Source organism: Ambystoma mexicanum, chromosome 14 (genome assembly GCF_040938575.1).
Source record: "Ambystoma mexicanum isolate Mex_15411 chromosome 14, UKY_AmexF1_1, whole genome shotgun sequence".
Classification (NCBI taxonomy): Eukaryota; Metazoa; Chordata; class Amphibia; order Caudata; family Ambystomatidae; genus Ambystoma; species Ambystoma mexicanum.
Genome location: NC_090940.1, coordinates 606,623,939 through 606,640,546, shown reverse-complemented (window position 1 = coordinate 606,640,546; position 16,608 = coordinate 606,623,939). Strand labels below are relative to the sequence as shown.

The 16,608-nt window shown below is 47.4% G+C and overlaps 1 protein-coding gene across 1 annotated transcript in view; it reads left to right on the top strand.

Annotated features, from left to right (window-relative positions):
• Window positions 1-16,608, top strand: part of AHSA1 (activator of HSP90 ATPase activity 1) — a 164,108-nt gene that overhangs the window by 46,582 nt on the left and 100,918 nt on the right. Inside the window, exons 4-5 of the mRNA XM_069637993.1 lie at window positions 3,685-3,802; window positions 8,241-8,326. Of these exons, the coding sequence (XP_069494094.1) occupies window positions 3,685-3,802; window positions 8,241-8,326 (204 nt within the window). The remainder of the gene's footprint in view (window positions 1-3,684; window positions 3,803-8,240; window positions 8,327-16,608) is intronic.

Here is a 16,608-nt window from a genome sequence, read left to right as displayed (position 1 = left end):
CCTTCTATCCCTCCAGACAGGGACGATGAGCATGTGGATGGTTGGGTACGGAAGGTATTTCAGCCGGGAGCATGGCATTAAAATCTGCCAACTCCACATGTGCCTTGGCAACATTTTCGTACACTCTTTGGGAGTGCATTGCAATGGCGGCAGAGCACATACCAGAAGGGGAAGAAAGGGAAGGGTTCCTAGCCATCTTTGGAGATGGAAAGGAAGCCATGCAGGAATCTCTTCAATCTGGATTGGACACTGCGGATATTGTAGGCAGGTCCATGGGCACTAGCATGGTAATGCGCAGATTTGGGTGGTTACGGAAGTCGGGTTTCGCATCGGACGTACAGAACCGCCTTTTGACGGGTCTCACCTTTTTGGCAACAAGGCTGACGAGAACCTTGAGAGGTTGCAGACCTCAAAGGCAGCTGCCAAATCTTTAGGAGCTGCTATTAGGCAACCTCAGACTTTTCGTGCGCAAGGACAGTCATGGAGGGGACGATCCTATCGTTACTACACCTCATATGGAAAGGCGAGAGGAATGGCCAGTCAAAGGGGCCAGAAAAAGGCGTGGTGGACGAGGAAAACGTGCTAAACCAGCTCCAGCTGCAGCCTCTGCCATCAGCGGCTGCAACATCCGCCACAAAACCGCTTTGAGGACTTGCATCACAAAACACCTGTAGGGGGCAGGCTGTCACAGCATCTGCAAGAATGGCGAGCCATTACTTCAGATGTTTGGGCTCTAGAAATAATAGCCCATGGTTACTGCCTTTTCTAACGCAACCTCAAAGCAATCCACCAGGGAGACACCCGTTGAAGTCTTCAAACCCGCTCCTACAGCAGGAAGTTTTAACCCTGCTGGAGAAAGGTGCTATAGAACCAGTACCTGCAGCGGAGAGGAACAAAGGATGGTACTCCCCGTATTTTTTGATCCCCAAAAAGGACAGAGGATTGAGACCCATCTTGGACTTAAGAAACTTGAACAAGTTCCTCAGAAAGGACATGTTCAAGATGGTTACCCTTTCTCAGATCCTTCAGGCCCTTCAACTTCAGGACTGGTTGGTGTCAATGGACCTCCAGAATGCTTATTTTCATGTGCCGGTTCATCTCAAACACCGGAAATACCTGAGGTTCGTAGTTAGTGACTCACATTATCAGTTTTGAGTCCTGCCATTCGGGTTTACCTCCGCCCGAGGGTCTTCACCAAGTTAATGGTAGTGGTGGTAGCGCACCTCAGGAGAGGGGGGATTCATGTCAACCACTACCTGGACGATTGGTTGATCAGAGCGCGTTCTGCCGAGCAAGCACTGGATCATCTGAAAGTCACCTGCCACTTCCTCCACAAACTGGGCTTCTCCCTCAATTTCAAGAAGTCACAGATGACACCTTCCCAACAGCTTCAGTACATAGGAGCTGTATTAGACACGTCCTTGGGAAAGAGCTCGCCTCCCAAGTCGAGGGCTCAAGACATTCTTCAGATGGTTTACAAATTTTAAAATGCCCAAAATCTCCAGGCTTACGACTTTTTAAGGTGCTCGGCCTCATGGCATCCTGGTGCCAGAGGCACGCTTGAGGATGAGATCCCTCCAATGGGCTCTAAAGACTCAGTGGTCTCAATTTTCGGGTCAAATGACTGATCTTCTCCAGATTCCGAACAGGGTCCGACAAGATCTTTTATGGTGGACCTTTACAGAGAACCTTTTTGGCAACCATGGCCGGAGATCACAGTAGTGACAGACGCCTCACTCATGTGGTGGGGAGCTCATGGCAACGATTTGCCAATCAACGGTCGTTGGTCTCCATCGGAGTCCAAAAAACATATAAACCTTTTAGAGCTGAGGGCGATCAGACTAGCGCTGAAGGCCTTCCTGCCATCTGTCAGGGGAAAGAATGTCCTGATAATGATGGACAATACGGTGGCCATGCATTACCTAAACAAAAGAGGTGGTGTGGGGGTCACTTTTAAAGTACCGATCTGGGATTTAAATTTAGTCCTAAAATTCTTAATGTGTGCTCCTTTTGAGCCTATGCGCACATGTCCATTAAGATTACTAACGTGGAAAACGGCCTTCTTGGTTGCTATAACATCCGCAAGAAGAGTGAGCGAATTGCAGGCACTGCCTTCTGGGCCACCCTATACTGTGTTCCATAAGGACAGAGTTGTGTTGAGGAAAGATTACACAGGTTGGATCCAAAAAGAGCTTTAAGCTTTTACATCTCTAGACTTTCCAGACTTAGAGTGGACAACCAGCTGTTTTTATAGGTTACACAGGAAGGAAACTGGGTCAATCGGTGACAAAACAGACAATTTCACGCTGGATCGTGCTTTGCATTTCAGAATGCTACAGACTAGCTCAAAAAAGACCCTCCGGAAGGGTTAAGGGCTCATTCCACCAGAGGCATCGCCTCCTCCACGGCCCTTCAAATAGGTGTTCCAATAAGATCCATTTGCGAAGCAGCAACTTGGTCTTCGCTACATACCTTCTCAAAATTCTATAACCTGGATGCTTCCCAGTCTAGGAGCTAACTTTTGGAAAAGCAGTACTATACTCAACCATGTAAGAGTATAGAAAAATCTACCCCCTCCTCCAGAGGAATTGTCCATACTGCTTTGGGAGTCTATCTAAGATGAGCAATACGTTGGAGGACACAATCCACTCGAAGAACAAGTTACTTACCAACTGGCAACGTTCTTTCGATTGGATGTTCCTCCAACGTATTCCTCATCGCCCTCCCAGCCTACCCCTCTGTAGATTTTTTTTCTGGGTTATTGTCATCTCAAATCTCGCAAGGCTCATACCTGTCTGCCGGCACAATCTACACAGTACAAGATCAAAGATAAAAGGGAAAAACAGAACTGAGGCCAACGGGCGCCCCGCGTGCTACTTATACACCCGATGATGTCACCCTCGATGGAGGCCTTCGAGGGACCATCGAATCGACGCACGGCGCCCTCTGCCGAAAAAATTTCCGAGGAGCAGCAAAGCTGGATGGAATACATCTAAGATGAGGAATACGTTGGAGGAACATCCAATCGAAAGAACGTTACCAGTTGGTAAGTAACTTGTTCTTCTGAACCACTTTTGGTGCCGACAGGCGCCAACCATGTGTCCTTTTCCTAGGGCTTCACCTTGTGGGTTTCTCCCAGGGGGTTTGAAGTAGGGGTGTGGTTCCAGCCTGATCCGCACTACAGCAAGCCCCGAGAGACAAGAGACAATGGCGGAGGCGGTGTCAGCGGCAAACGCACACTCTCTTTTTTGGGTCTTAAATTGTCCCAGGACTCTGGGGGATGTGGGCCGTCGTCAAGGCTGATTATTCACTGTAGTGAGTCTTGTACTAGTAATACCAACAGCACCTGATGCCCCCAAACCATTCTTTTGCCCTTTGGAGACATGTACGCAATACTGCCTTCTCCAAAGCAGCAGGCTTTCACTATTTTCCACCATTTGCAAGAAATGATCCGTTTTCTCATGGTCTTGGGATATGCATGTAGTTTGCAGAAAGAGTGTATACTGGTGGTCTGAATCACTACACTGAGGAACCTGTACTTGATATCATTGGCCTAAGAAAGCTGGCAACTCCATATTTCTGAACAGACATTTGTGCAGCAACATCTTTTCAGATGGCTCACAAGCTTGCTAGCAATACAACAGTGTTTTCTGCAAGTAACTTGGTCTTTCTGCTTTGCAACAGATCCGAGTCACCCTTGTGAAAGACCAGCCTGATACAAAGCTAATGGCGTTAATGAAGAAAGAAGGCTCTGAGAGGATACGAACAGCTGTTGCAGATTACATCAGTACGCTAAAGACAGGTAAGCACAGCCACACTGGCGCAGACGTTATGGCCAGACGGTTCACATGGGTATGCGCTAGTAACCAAACGTAATTCATTTTGTGTTCATTCTAAAAATGCTCTACATTCTCTTAACACTGAGATGTTTCCATTCTTAGTTCCATGTACCCCAAATTTGCTATGCAACTCAAATCTCCACCTTAGTCGGCTTTGATACATGGACACCTTAGCCGAGTTGTTGCATGACCACCAGGCTCTTTAGTGATCTCAAGCCCCTTAACTTGCAACTGATTGCTGGACTAATTCATTTTGGTGGGTATATGGTTGATTTTACTCTTTAAATTTTTAACTACTGTTCAAATTAAGTAACACCCTTTGGCCCGGACGGATCATTTAAAAACGTCATTCCTTGTTCTTTCCTTCTGCTGCCATCTGCGTCCTGAGCCTTCAGGACAAGCAATGGAAAAGAAACGCATGGTTCCTTGACACACATGTACTAGCTGCTCAAAGTCAATCTTCCATACATTTAGAGGTGCTATGAGCAGATGCTGATCACTCCGACTACAGCTAGAGATGCAGCTTTCGATGCATTGCCAAGTAAAATCCCAGGAAAAGTGGCAGGCAGCCCAGTTCACAGCAGAACATGCAAAAGCTAAACTGTTTATGGAGCACACATGGTTGCGTGTCTTACTCGGAATATCCTCTGCACGCAAATTGCCCATTTATAAATCATCTATTATATAGACTAAGAAAGCTTGCTATTACACAAACTGATCAAGCTGCAGGAAATGCTCTTCAAACTGGTTTGGATTTGCAGTCCCTAACGGCAATGCCACAGAACCAAGCATCTCCCTTGGCTGAATTTTCTTAGCGTAGATTTTTACTTTGCAATAAATTGTTTACAGTTTTTGCTAGTTACTCTACTCTAAACTGCAGTAACTTTTTGTCCCATGATGGAACTATTGTAAACCAGGTCAAAGCCCCCTTTCACCTGAAGGCTCTCCCTTGTCAATTTGAGCAAAATCTTCGTCTCCTGACTTGACCTGCTACTTGCACATTATTTTGAACTCGTGACTCATTCCTTTACAACTCTGCTCATCATCCGGGAGCCTTAGTTTCAGCTTTTCTGCAAGACTGTTCCATCTGAACTAAAAAGGACAGTGCTCACGACGCTCTTCAAAAAGGCACTGTTGTCCCATCTCAAACCTTCCCTATGTTGCTGAGGTGCTCAACTGCGCAGGTACTTGTTAATTTAGCCTTGTGTGGCAGATGGCGGACCGATGTATAGAAGGCCAACCTAGTATTGACGGCGACAGCTCCTGGGAGCTGTAGCCTAACCAGCTCAAGTGAGTGGTCTAGGTTAAGTCTCAACAGGTGGTGAGCTTGTAAGGGGTCCACAATGAGCACACCAAGTGAAATAGTTAAGAAAGACACTTCGACAAACGGGTATACAAATACTACTTCTGGCCAAATAACAGTGAAAAATGACTAGTAATGGGTAATATTATCACTCAATGCTGAACATTAGCTGCATATATACAGTAACTTGACATGGGCAAAATTAAAAAAAAAAAACGAAAAGGAAGGTACAGATTAGTATTAACACTACTAGTCCACAGAGATTCGATCGTAACTTCAGAAGTCCCTCCCTAAGATGTATGGGGGCCTTGTGCCCAAAATTTCAGCAAAGTTGCATACAGTTCTGTGAAGCTGGACAAAATGAAGATAGGGTCTCTTTGGTCCAGTGAACAGTTCCATGTGCCAAGGGAACAAGTTGAACTAGCCAACAAACGTGTTCCCAACTTTTGGAGTGCTTGTGTAAATAAGCAATGGCAAATCCAAAGTAATCTAAAAGTTGCCAAGTCGGGTAAGTATTACTACAACTCATCACCATACTCTGATTCTTCACAGGACTTGGCAGGTCGGTTAAAGAAGGTCCAAGGTTGCTTTTCCCATCGACAGCCTCAGCCCTTGATTCCCAGCGGTTATGGGTTCGACAAGCTCTCTGCTCAGTGTCTAATGCTGGTCTCCCAGTTGAAGAATGCAGCATAACTCTATGCAGGGCCCTTCAGAGGATAGGAATGGACGCAGGTAAGCAGTTTTGGCCGAAGCAAAGGGATTCACTTGCCGCGGTCAGAAGACTTTCCCTCCTATCTCGGATGCTAGGACAAGGACATTTTGCAGAAGTAACTCTTGTTGCACGAGCCGAAGATTCCCCAAGTTCCAGGCCTCCACTCGGAACAGTGACGTCTGTAGCACGGTAGCCCAAACTCCGAGCTGGTCAGCCACAGGGCGATCCTGGGGCACTTCTGAAGTCGAGAATGGATGTTCCCTTCACTCCAAGCTCTTCGCAGGACTGCTGGAGGCCTTCCACAGGCCAATATTGGCCTATTTGTAGTTAGAAGTGGCCGATACACTCCTTATCTGTAGGTCTGGTCATATGTACAATAGCATAACGTTCGAAGTCCAAACCCTACGATGAATGTGGCCTAGTGCCCAGAAGTCACAGGGTCCAATACAATGTGTCTCACAGGTAAGTTCTCTTTAGAAAGGATGTAATGTGCGATGGTGGTGATTAGTGATTAGTTTCAAAGTTGAACAATTTACCCAAGGATAGGTAAGTGCTCGCCTTTCTTCTAGATCCAAGGCTAATCCAGGGGCAGGATATCTGACCCAGGTTCAATTACCAAAGGTGAGTGAAGGGGAGACGGGAGATGATGGGACTTGTTCCCAATGTTCTATGCAGGACGGTGGGGAGGGGTGAAGGTACAGTCATACCGAGGCTTATTTACCCCCTGACTCAGATTTCCCCAGATGCCATTAAGAACCGTCTGGTCGCTGGGGGCTCAATCCTCCACCCTTTGTCCAGGTGAAAGGTGGCCAGGAGTTGAGTTTGTGTATTTCCAGTGTGGTGCAACTCCTGTCGGCGAAGAAATGCAGAATGCAATGATGCAGGCCTTCTTGGGGCACTTCAGAGGAAGGCGAGTTCCAGCTATGATCAGTTTCCAAGAGACAACGGGTGTCCTTCCAGTCAGTAACGAGAGCTGCTCCAGGAAATGCATAGGAAGCTGGAATTTGGGGAGAAGGTGACTTGTTGCGCAAGCTGCTGACCACCAAAGTTCCGGACCCTATTGTGGAACGGCAACAGTTCTGGTGAGGTAGCCCACAAGAGAGCTGGTCAGTCCACCAGGCAGTCCATGGACCCTTATGAAGGCTCTGAAGGGCTGGATCTTGAATGTGTCAAGACTAGTCGTTCCCACTAGTCCAAGGGTGAAACACCGCTCAGGGTCTTTGGCGATCAGGCAGAGGAGTAGGGCTTCAGCAGGCCGGATGCTGGGGCACTTCAGGAGTAGTCTTGGGTCTTCAACAGTCTGTTTTCTGAGGGATTCTTGGCTCCAACTTGGATCTGAAGAATAGATGCAGAAATCCTCCTTTATCAAAACATCCGAACCGGACCAAAGTCCAAGCCCACCAATGGTAAGGATCTGCACCATTCAAACAGCCAGTAGTTGTCCAATTGGGGGAAAAGTACTAGTTTCCTATCTGCCCCAGTAGCAGACTTTCGGGCACTAGCTTCATTACCTTATTAGGATTTTCCTGATCTGCAATGGCCGGAAGACCAAACTCCAGTATGGCCAAGGAATAAACAAAAATCTTGTGGCACAGCCATTTTAGGTTGCTAGCCACATTTAGTAGCCATATGCATTAAAGGCGAACACAAATTATCCAAAAACAGTACAAATGAAACTGCTGTCGCCAGCTTGTTTTTAGGCACATGGAATTAGCCAAAAATGTCATGTGTAAAAAATAAAAAGCTGGGGGGGATACAAAAGTATTCCCATTGCACTGCAAGGTGCTGTGTGCAATATAGAAATACTAGAATTCCAAAGGGGAACACAATTTCCCCAATACTGATCAGTTTCCCCATAACATGTGAGAAAAAGGGAAGTGTAGCTGAAGGCTTTACTTCCCTTCCAAAGGTAAAGGCAGGATAAAAAACAGCAAAAAGAATGGGGTTCCATAGGAAGCTAAGGAGGGAAAGTTGCAATAAGGAAATATTTCCTAACAAGCACTCGCCTGTTAATGTTTATTTTGTTGAAAGTTGCACAAGAAAAATATTTTCAGCAAGCTTATTTGATGTCTTATTGTGTGTGTGTAACTGGTCCTTACTGCCACCCTACTCCCTGCCTAAGTGAAGCCTTTACTACTCCGCCTAGCTATCACTTGGGAGTGTCTGGTCAACTTGTGTATCCCTGTCTAACAAGTTGATTTAAGTAAGCCCTTACTGCAGGACTTAGAAAATCTCTAATGTTATGTCACTTCTATTTTTAAATGGTTCCCTCCAGGAACAGCTCAGATGTAAACACCCAGTCCTCTTTTGGAATACTTGTGGGTATGCAGCTTTCAGAGGTTTTTCTTTGAAACATGTACTAACTGTCTTGTTTTATATGTTTCAGAATTTACGCAAGGCATGATCCTACCAACCGCTAACGGTGTGAAGGAGCTTGTCCAGGAGCCAAAGGTGCCCTGCAACTCTCAAAAGGTATGCACAATTGTATATGGACAGCTTCTCCTTGTTAAGTAGTTAGTAATTATTTAAAGATCAGCAGAAACGAATCCCTAAAGGCAGTATGTTTGTGTTTGAGTGACTAAGCAGTGGTTAGTGATGTGCGCGTCCAAGAATAGCATCCTAAATGCCAGACAAGGAACTCTATTCCATGTATTCTGAAGTTTCTCTCCATTCGGTCTCCTAAATTTAGTCAATTATGGATTGATAATTTCAAAGAGTCTCTACCCCTCCCAAACAAAAGTTCAAAAAACGTTTACACTAGTCTGTATGAGGCTAGTTCTTCCCTTTCTCGGTTTCTGGCCCACATGCCCGGTTTTGCGAGGCATAGCCCTCTCTTGTTGGTTCTCTTCTCTGGTTAAAGATGCATTTCTGTTTAGAACCCAAAAATCAATACAACACAATTATTGCATAGTTCAAAAACATTTCATCACTTAAACCACTTAATTATAAAAAAAAGTTTCATAATGTTTTGTTTGATTTTAAGAAAGATTAATCGCCATAAATAAAATGTTTAATATATGTTCTTAGCTAACCATTCGGGGTAAGGCATTACATCAGTTCGTCAATGCCGTAGTTGTGGTCAAAAATCTTTTTCTGACCCACTTGGCTCTTTTTAAATATTGACCCTAAACCCAAATGACCCGCACATCCCGGGCGTGGTGGAAACAATGAATGAATGACCTGACTAACTTGTCTGGCAGGCTTTTGTACACCGGGGCTAACCATTCTTTCCTCACATGGTGGCAAAACGGACGAAGAACTAAGATATGTGTTAATCGTTGTTTGACAATATGGACTTTTGTCTGTGTTACCAACACCTAACTTCTCTGTATATGATGCCAAAGGTCGGGCTTCCAATTTAGCTTTCAAATGCAGGGTTCTTGCTTCTCTGTCTTCAATGGAAAGTAAATAACATACTTTCTCCAGCATGGGGTCTGGTATGCATTCACGTGCTCATGAATATTCCCTGTCAGGCTGGGAATACTCGGTAAAAGAAAAAACAGTTTCACTTTCACTTACAAACTGTATTTCTCCTCTAAACCAATCACTGTACCCTGGGTCATACTGCCCTCAGCCAATGACTGCCCACTCCCTAAACCCCTCCTCTGGCAGCCATCTTCAGATTTGATAAGCACGTAAAGGGGCAGAATGACCAAGGAGAGCCGCAGAGGGGTAGGAGGGAGGGTTCGCATGTGAATCCATGCCACACATATGCTGGAGAACAATAGTTACAGGTAAGCAACTTGTTCATTCTCCAGTATGGAGTCTGGCATGGATTCACATGCTCATGAATAAAGAATATCTAGCAGTACATCACACAATCACGGGAGGTGGCAAGGCTCAACTGAAGCAAAACTTTGGAACAGACTTGACTCAAGCGAACAGGTTGCATAGCACTGCTTAGCTGATCCTGTACTCCTCCCTGTCAACGCAGTAGAACCTCGTGAAGGTGTGCGTAGACCTCCGCATAGCAGTCCTGCAGATGTCCAGTAGGGGCACACCAGACAGGAACGCAGTCGTCGCAGCGATCGCACTGGTGAATGAGCTCTCGGGAAGGCCGGCAGCGGTCGGTTTGCCAACCGATGACATTGTATGATGCAGCCGGATAGCCATCTTGAGATGGAAGCATTGGACAAGGCCTTCCCATGGTTCACAGGACCACAAACAGTTGAGATGTCTTCTGAAAACTCTTTGTGCGTGCCACGTCTAACTTTAGAGCACAACCAATGTCCAGCGAGTGCAATACCCTTTCAGCCGGCGATGAAGGCTTCGGAAAAAACACAGGTAACACCAAAGCCTCCTTGAGGTGGAACTCCGAGGGAACCTTAGGCATGGAGGGGTTGGTCCACAGCACCACCCTCGATGTGTGGAAAACAGGGCCCGTATCTCACCCACCCTCCTGGCAGAGGTGATGGCCACAAGGAAAGCCGGCTTCCACAAGAGTAACAAGAGGGGCCTGATGCATAGGCTCGAAGGGGCCCCCCCCCATGAGCCTCGTCGGCACCACATTGAGGCCAAGGACCAGTAGGAAGAATCTGCTGGGCCGTGACCCTTAGAGGAGTGATCTTCTGTGACCAGCACCACATATCGAAACACTTCCACTTAGCACTTCAGCGTCAACGACGCTCTGGCCTTGGCAAGGACCTCCCTGCAGGCCGCAGGCAATTCGTATCCTCCAAACCAAATCTAGGGCTGCAGGAGCCAAGCGCTCAGGTTCAGTGATCCTGTGTTGTGATGCAGGATTGTGCCTCCTTCTCTGGTGAGTAAATCGGCAACCACTGGCAACTGGAACTGAGGTGACGCCGACGGGCTGAGAAGGTCCGGGTACCAAATTTGCCTCGGCCACGCCAGGGCGATGAGTATCGTCCTGCATCGGCACTGTTTGAGTTGATTGACTCACAGCAGGATAGGCAACAGAGGGAGCGCATACTGAAACAGGCTGTCCCACGGGAAGGAGAACATGTCCCCCGCCCCCCATGCTCCCTGGTTGGTGGAATCTGCTGGCAAATTTCTGGCATTCAAAAACACCATCTTCAGATGGATAGTCCTGTACATACAGCTCTTCTGTTCTCCATCCAAGAAAGTTTTACCTTTCACCCCAAGGGCACACTCTACCAGAGGCACATGACCTACCTTAGCTTTCATTGCAAACCTCCCTCTAGAAGCCATCTACAACGCTGTTAAATAGACTTCCATCCATACATTCACGGAGCATTCTTGCATTGACACGCACTCAAAAACAGATTCACAGGGGGACACGTGGTCCAAAAACATCTTTGCCGCTGTACCTTCTAACTTCCCACCTCCTTCAGATACTGCTCCCTAATCTATGCAGAGCATGTGATCCAAGCAGATCCACAAACTCCGGAAGGCATACATTGCTCACTGTAATCGTATTTCTGGTGCTTGTATCTGCTTAGATCACATGCACCCACCCTTCCTCCCCTACTAGAGTACAAGGCACAAGGATGTTTTCTGGGCTAGCACTGTTTCTGCTTTATCACATCTGTGCTCCCGCTGCACTTGATGCAATCTCATGTCAGAAACAAGCCATATGAGGGACCTCAACGCGTGAAGGACCATCGGTATAGTACACGTTACACTAGGGTTAATACTATCCCTAGTGTGATGTCCACTGTACTCATGGTGCTTCACACGTCAAGCTCCCTCAGATTGTTTTTTTCCACCATCATTGTCGGACGCTGAAAGCGGAGTTCCTTCTGGCTATTGCCCTTTTATTAATAATAATTGGATCTAGTTACTTTGTCTTTTTGTATCCCCCCCACAATACCTTTTGGCGATGGCTTCGAGGACTACCTTCGTCGACTGTAGAACTCGCCTCGGATGGCCGCTCCAGACCCCGGCACTCACAGTAGGGAGAGTGGGGGGTGGATAATTTCTTGCTGAAGACAATCCATATTTCGTCTTCTCGCCACTTTATTCGCCAAGCTGCTTTCTCTACACAAAATGGAGAATACACCATTTGAATTTTGTCCATCTTGCTATCCAAAATTTCCCTGGAAAGACTTGCACTGGGTGTGCAAACTTTGTCTTCCAAGAGATTATAAGGAGGGTCACTGCACATCTTGTAAGCTCTTGAAGCCCAAGACTTTAAAGGACCGTAAAACGAAGTGCTGGGCCCACCACGCAGGCCGATGCCCCCATGGATGTTTAGCATGCCTCTAGTGATGGCAACATCTGCGTCTTTAGTGACGGCGGCAAACAGGACCTGTCGGATGCCCGCGTGCAAGCACACGACCACATCAGGCAGGCTGGCGGCTCTGTTACGGGGACGACACCCTGCGACACTAGCACAGACAAACTTACCCACACTAATCACCCAACCCATGGCCACAAGTCGACTTCGACACCGACTGGAAGGCCACACACGGCATCAAGGGGGAGGTCTGACCGTTCCCTGTCCTCTGGGCAATTGCGCTCTCCTCACGACAGGCCTCGAATCGATTGACAAATCCGGTTCTGACCCAGTGTCCAACTACCAAAACCACCCACGCCGATGACCGAAAGACGTGTCGATGGCCCGTACACATGCTGATAAACAACAGTCGAAAGACATGTTTAAGGCCCTGAGAAATCCCTTTTAGAGTTTGAAGCTGTCTGAACTCATTAAAAAAACATGTCCCAGACATGCTACTTAAGGGTCGGACTTTGAAACACCACAAGTTAAGTCCTCTAGGCTAAAGGAGACTATGACCAGGGGGAGGGAACCATTTCAGGGGCTGAGGCACAAGAGCTATCCTGCACCTCAGCCAGCTCCCACACCTACTACTCCAGCTGTGGCCCCATCACCTGTCCCAAGTTCTTCACAATGGTCTGCAGAGGAAATAGATGGGGTCATGAGACGCATGTCCTCATTGGCCAATTTTTCTTTTTTTTTTTTTTTTTTTTACAGCCAGCCACTGGTTCTACAGACTCTGAAAGTCATGCCACTAGCTAGTGGGGCCGCACTAACTCCACCCCCGCCAAAAGAGCCACCCCTCAGCAGGACCCAGGGCAGCTTTCATACTATGACTCCACTCAAAGCTTCCAGGAAACTGGAGCATACACAGACCCTGAGGACCAAGGGGACATGGGAGAGGTAGACCAATTTTATGACAATGACATCGATGTCCTACAGTCACTGGATCATGCAGACCCACCAGTGGCAGACTCACCGGTCGACAACCAAATCCAATATAACGATATGCTCATAAAGGCAGCTGAACATTTCTAAATACAAACGTAGGGAACCCAAGACAAGGATTTAACTTGGGAGACAAACAAATGAGCTACCCAACTCATTCCAATAGTCTAGTCTGTTAAAAGGCAAATCCAACCCTCTTTGGTAACCCCAAACCTAACACAGGCAGTAAACCCGTGCATTGAAAAGGTCTTCCGACCAGCCCCCTCACACTCTCTTTACATCGGGGGACAATTAAAACCAGACTCATTGGTTCTTACCACCTCAAGGAAAAGAGCGGAAAACACCTAGCCTCGTCAGAGGCACCCCCAGACAAAGAGTAAAAAGATTACTACTTTCCGTAGGAAAATCGCAACCTCGGCAGCCTACCAAGCGAGGATTGCCAACACCACCACCTTTCTGGCCAGTTACAACTGCCACAGGTGCAGAATGAATTAATGGCCTCAGCCCCAGTGCTCCTTGAATCCCAACCCTCTCTCGTCTTGGCAGAAGAGAAAGCTGTTCTTCCGAGAGGAGAGTAACTTACCCATCAAAGCACGATTCCCCAGAAAAATGGGAGGCCTTTAGGGCTTCGATGATTTAAAATATTCGAGAAAGCGGCCCTGACCCTCTTGAAGTTGCCGTGTGGTGACCATGCCTCTACCCACTCTAAAAGTGACCGGGAAATTGAAATCTAAACACACGAGAGCCGAAAAAGGAGTCGAGCGTGTCATCAAGGGAAAGTTCCCCGACGCCTCGTACTAAGTCAAAACCTCTGGTGCATAAATTGGTAGCGGAATCGACATTGCAGTCGAAACTCGACACAGTCGATGACTACTGCGTCGAAACCGCAGATGAAAATAGCGTTGGTGCCTTTTAACTGTATCAAAGCCGCCTTCGAAAACATCAAAGCCAGAGTCGTCTTTATCCACGCCTATGCCGCCTTTAGCGAGGCATTCATTAATCCCCATACCCAAGTCGACGCCATTACCCATGCCTAAGTCGATACCACCCTCTTTAACTGAAAAAGCTTTCCATCCTCAACACAGACAGGAATTTTTCAGGTCCATGTCATCCATTTTTGAAGAACACTACTCTAAAGAGGATGTCACTTCAACTGGAGTTAGGTTTGGAACCAGGGAGGTCCCCGAAGAGCTAGTGGACCCGAACTCCAAAATAACAGATCTTTAGGACTATCTCCAAGATGCCAGTGGCCTAGACACTTCACTTCAAGTGGATTTTGAAAGACCAGACCCCACAGATCATGCTGATCCTAGTTATAGGAATCTTATGGGAAGGGTCATTGATTTTTATGGGTTGGACGTCAGCTTCCCCAGATTTCGACCAGGATGACATGACCGACATCTTGAGTGAAGGTCCTCCTAAAAGATCCTGTTTTCCATTCCATAAATCACTTCAGAAGAGGGTGATGGTAAATTGGAATACTCCTGATTATATTTCAGCAGTAAACAGGAAATTTGTACCAAAATACAGGCCATCGTTATCAGATCCGGAATATCTATCTAAACATCCCTCCCCTGAAAGTCTAGTGGTTCAAGCTGCAACCTCCACTAGTCAATCCGCTTACCCATCAATACCACCAGACAGGGATGATAAAAAAAAGTTGATGCTTGGGCCAGAAAGTGTTTACTTCGGGCAGCATGACCCTTAAATCGACTAATGCCACTTGAACCTTAGCAAGATTTACATATACCCTGTGGGACTGCATGACATCAGCGGCTGAACGCTTCCCGGAAGGTGAGGAATGGGTGGTTTCCTGGCTATAGTAAAAGATGGTAAGGAGGCTATGGAGGAATGCCTTTAGTCAGGACTGGACAATGCAGATAGTGTAAGCAGGTCCATGGCAACTAGCATGGGCCTACGCAGGTTTGCATGGCTAAGGAAATCTGCCTTTGCACCTGATGTGCAGTCTAGATTACTTCATATGCCCTTTGACGGCTTGAGGTTGTTTGGCAGCAAGGCGGACGAGAGCTTGGAGAAGCTGCAGACCTCAAAAGTGGCAGCAAAATCACTTAACACCGCTAGAAGACAGCCTCAACAACACTCTTAGGCAGGCTCATCTTCCTGGAAGAGTCGCCCCTTTCGCTTCTACTCCTCTTGGCAAAGGGAGGGGGCAGGCCAGTCAGAGAGGCTAACTGAGGAAACCCTTTCGTGGTGGAAAAGGGAAAGTGCTAGATAAGCCACAGCAGCGGCTACTACCTTCTCAGCCACTGCTGCAGCCGCTGCAAAGCCACTCTGAGGTCTTGACCCACAAAACCCTGGTGGGAGGCAGAATCACTTGGTATCTGGACGAATGGCGGGGCATTACGTCAGATGCCTGGGCACTAGAGATAGTGACCCATGGTTACTGCCTTCCTTTTCATCAAAGACGTCAAGATCATCCACCGGGAGCCATCTCTGTAAAAATTCCAGACCTGCTCCTTGTGCAGGAGATTTTAACCCTGCTAGAGAAAGGTGCAATAGAACATGTACCTGTAGCGGAGAGGACCAAGGGTTGGTACACCTTATTTTCTCATCCCCAAAAAGGACAGAGGATTGAAACCCATCTTGGACTCAAGAAACTTGAACAAGTTCCTCAGGAAGGACAAGTTCAAGATGGTGACCCTTTCTCGGATCCTTCAGGCTTTTCAGCTTCAGGACTGGCTGGTTTCATTGGACCTTCAGGATGCTTACTTTCATGTGCCAATCCATCTTAAGCACAGAAAGTACCTGAGGTTCGCAATTGGTGGTTTTCATTATCAGTTTCGGGTTCTACCATTTGGGCTGACCTCGGCCCTGAGGGTTTTCACCAAACTAGCGAGTATCGGAAGGGGGGATTCACGTCTACCCTTATCTGGACGATTTGCTAATTGGGGCGAGTTCATCCGAACAAGCCCAGGAACATCTGGGCTTGACCTGCCACTTCTTACACAGACTGGACTTCTCCCTCAATTACAAGAAGTAACAAATGATTCTAAGCCAAAGACTCCAATTCATTGGAGCAGTCCTGGACACTTCCTCAGGGAAAGCCTCGCCTCCCGAGGAGAGAGCTCACCACATTCTGCAAATGGTAACAAAGTTTCAAAATGCCCATCTACCGGCATTCAACTTTCTAAGGTTACTAGGCCTCATGGCATCCTGTATTTTTCTGGTGCCAGAGGCCAGATTGAGGATGAGATCCCTTCAATGGGCCCTCAGGACTCGATGGTCCCAATTTTCGGGGGAGATGTCAGATATTCTGCAATTCACAACCAAGGTGGCTCAAGATCTCCTATGGTGGGCTTGCAAGGAGAATATCCTCAAGGGGTAACCTTTTTGGCAACAATGGCCGGAGGTGACGGTAGTGACGGACGCCTCACTCGCGGGGTGGGGAGCCCAAACCAACGATCTGACAATCAGCAGTCGTTGGTCTCCATCACAGTCCAAAATACACATCAACCGTTTGGAGGTGAGGGCAATCGAACTAGCGCTGAAGGCCTTTCTGCCCCCTGTACAGGGAAAGAAGGGCCTAATAATGACGGACAACACAGTGGCCATGTGCTACCTCAGCAAAAGAGGTGTAGGATCACTCCCA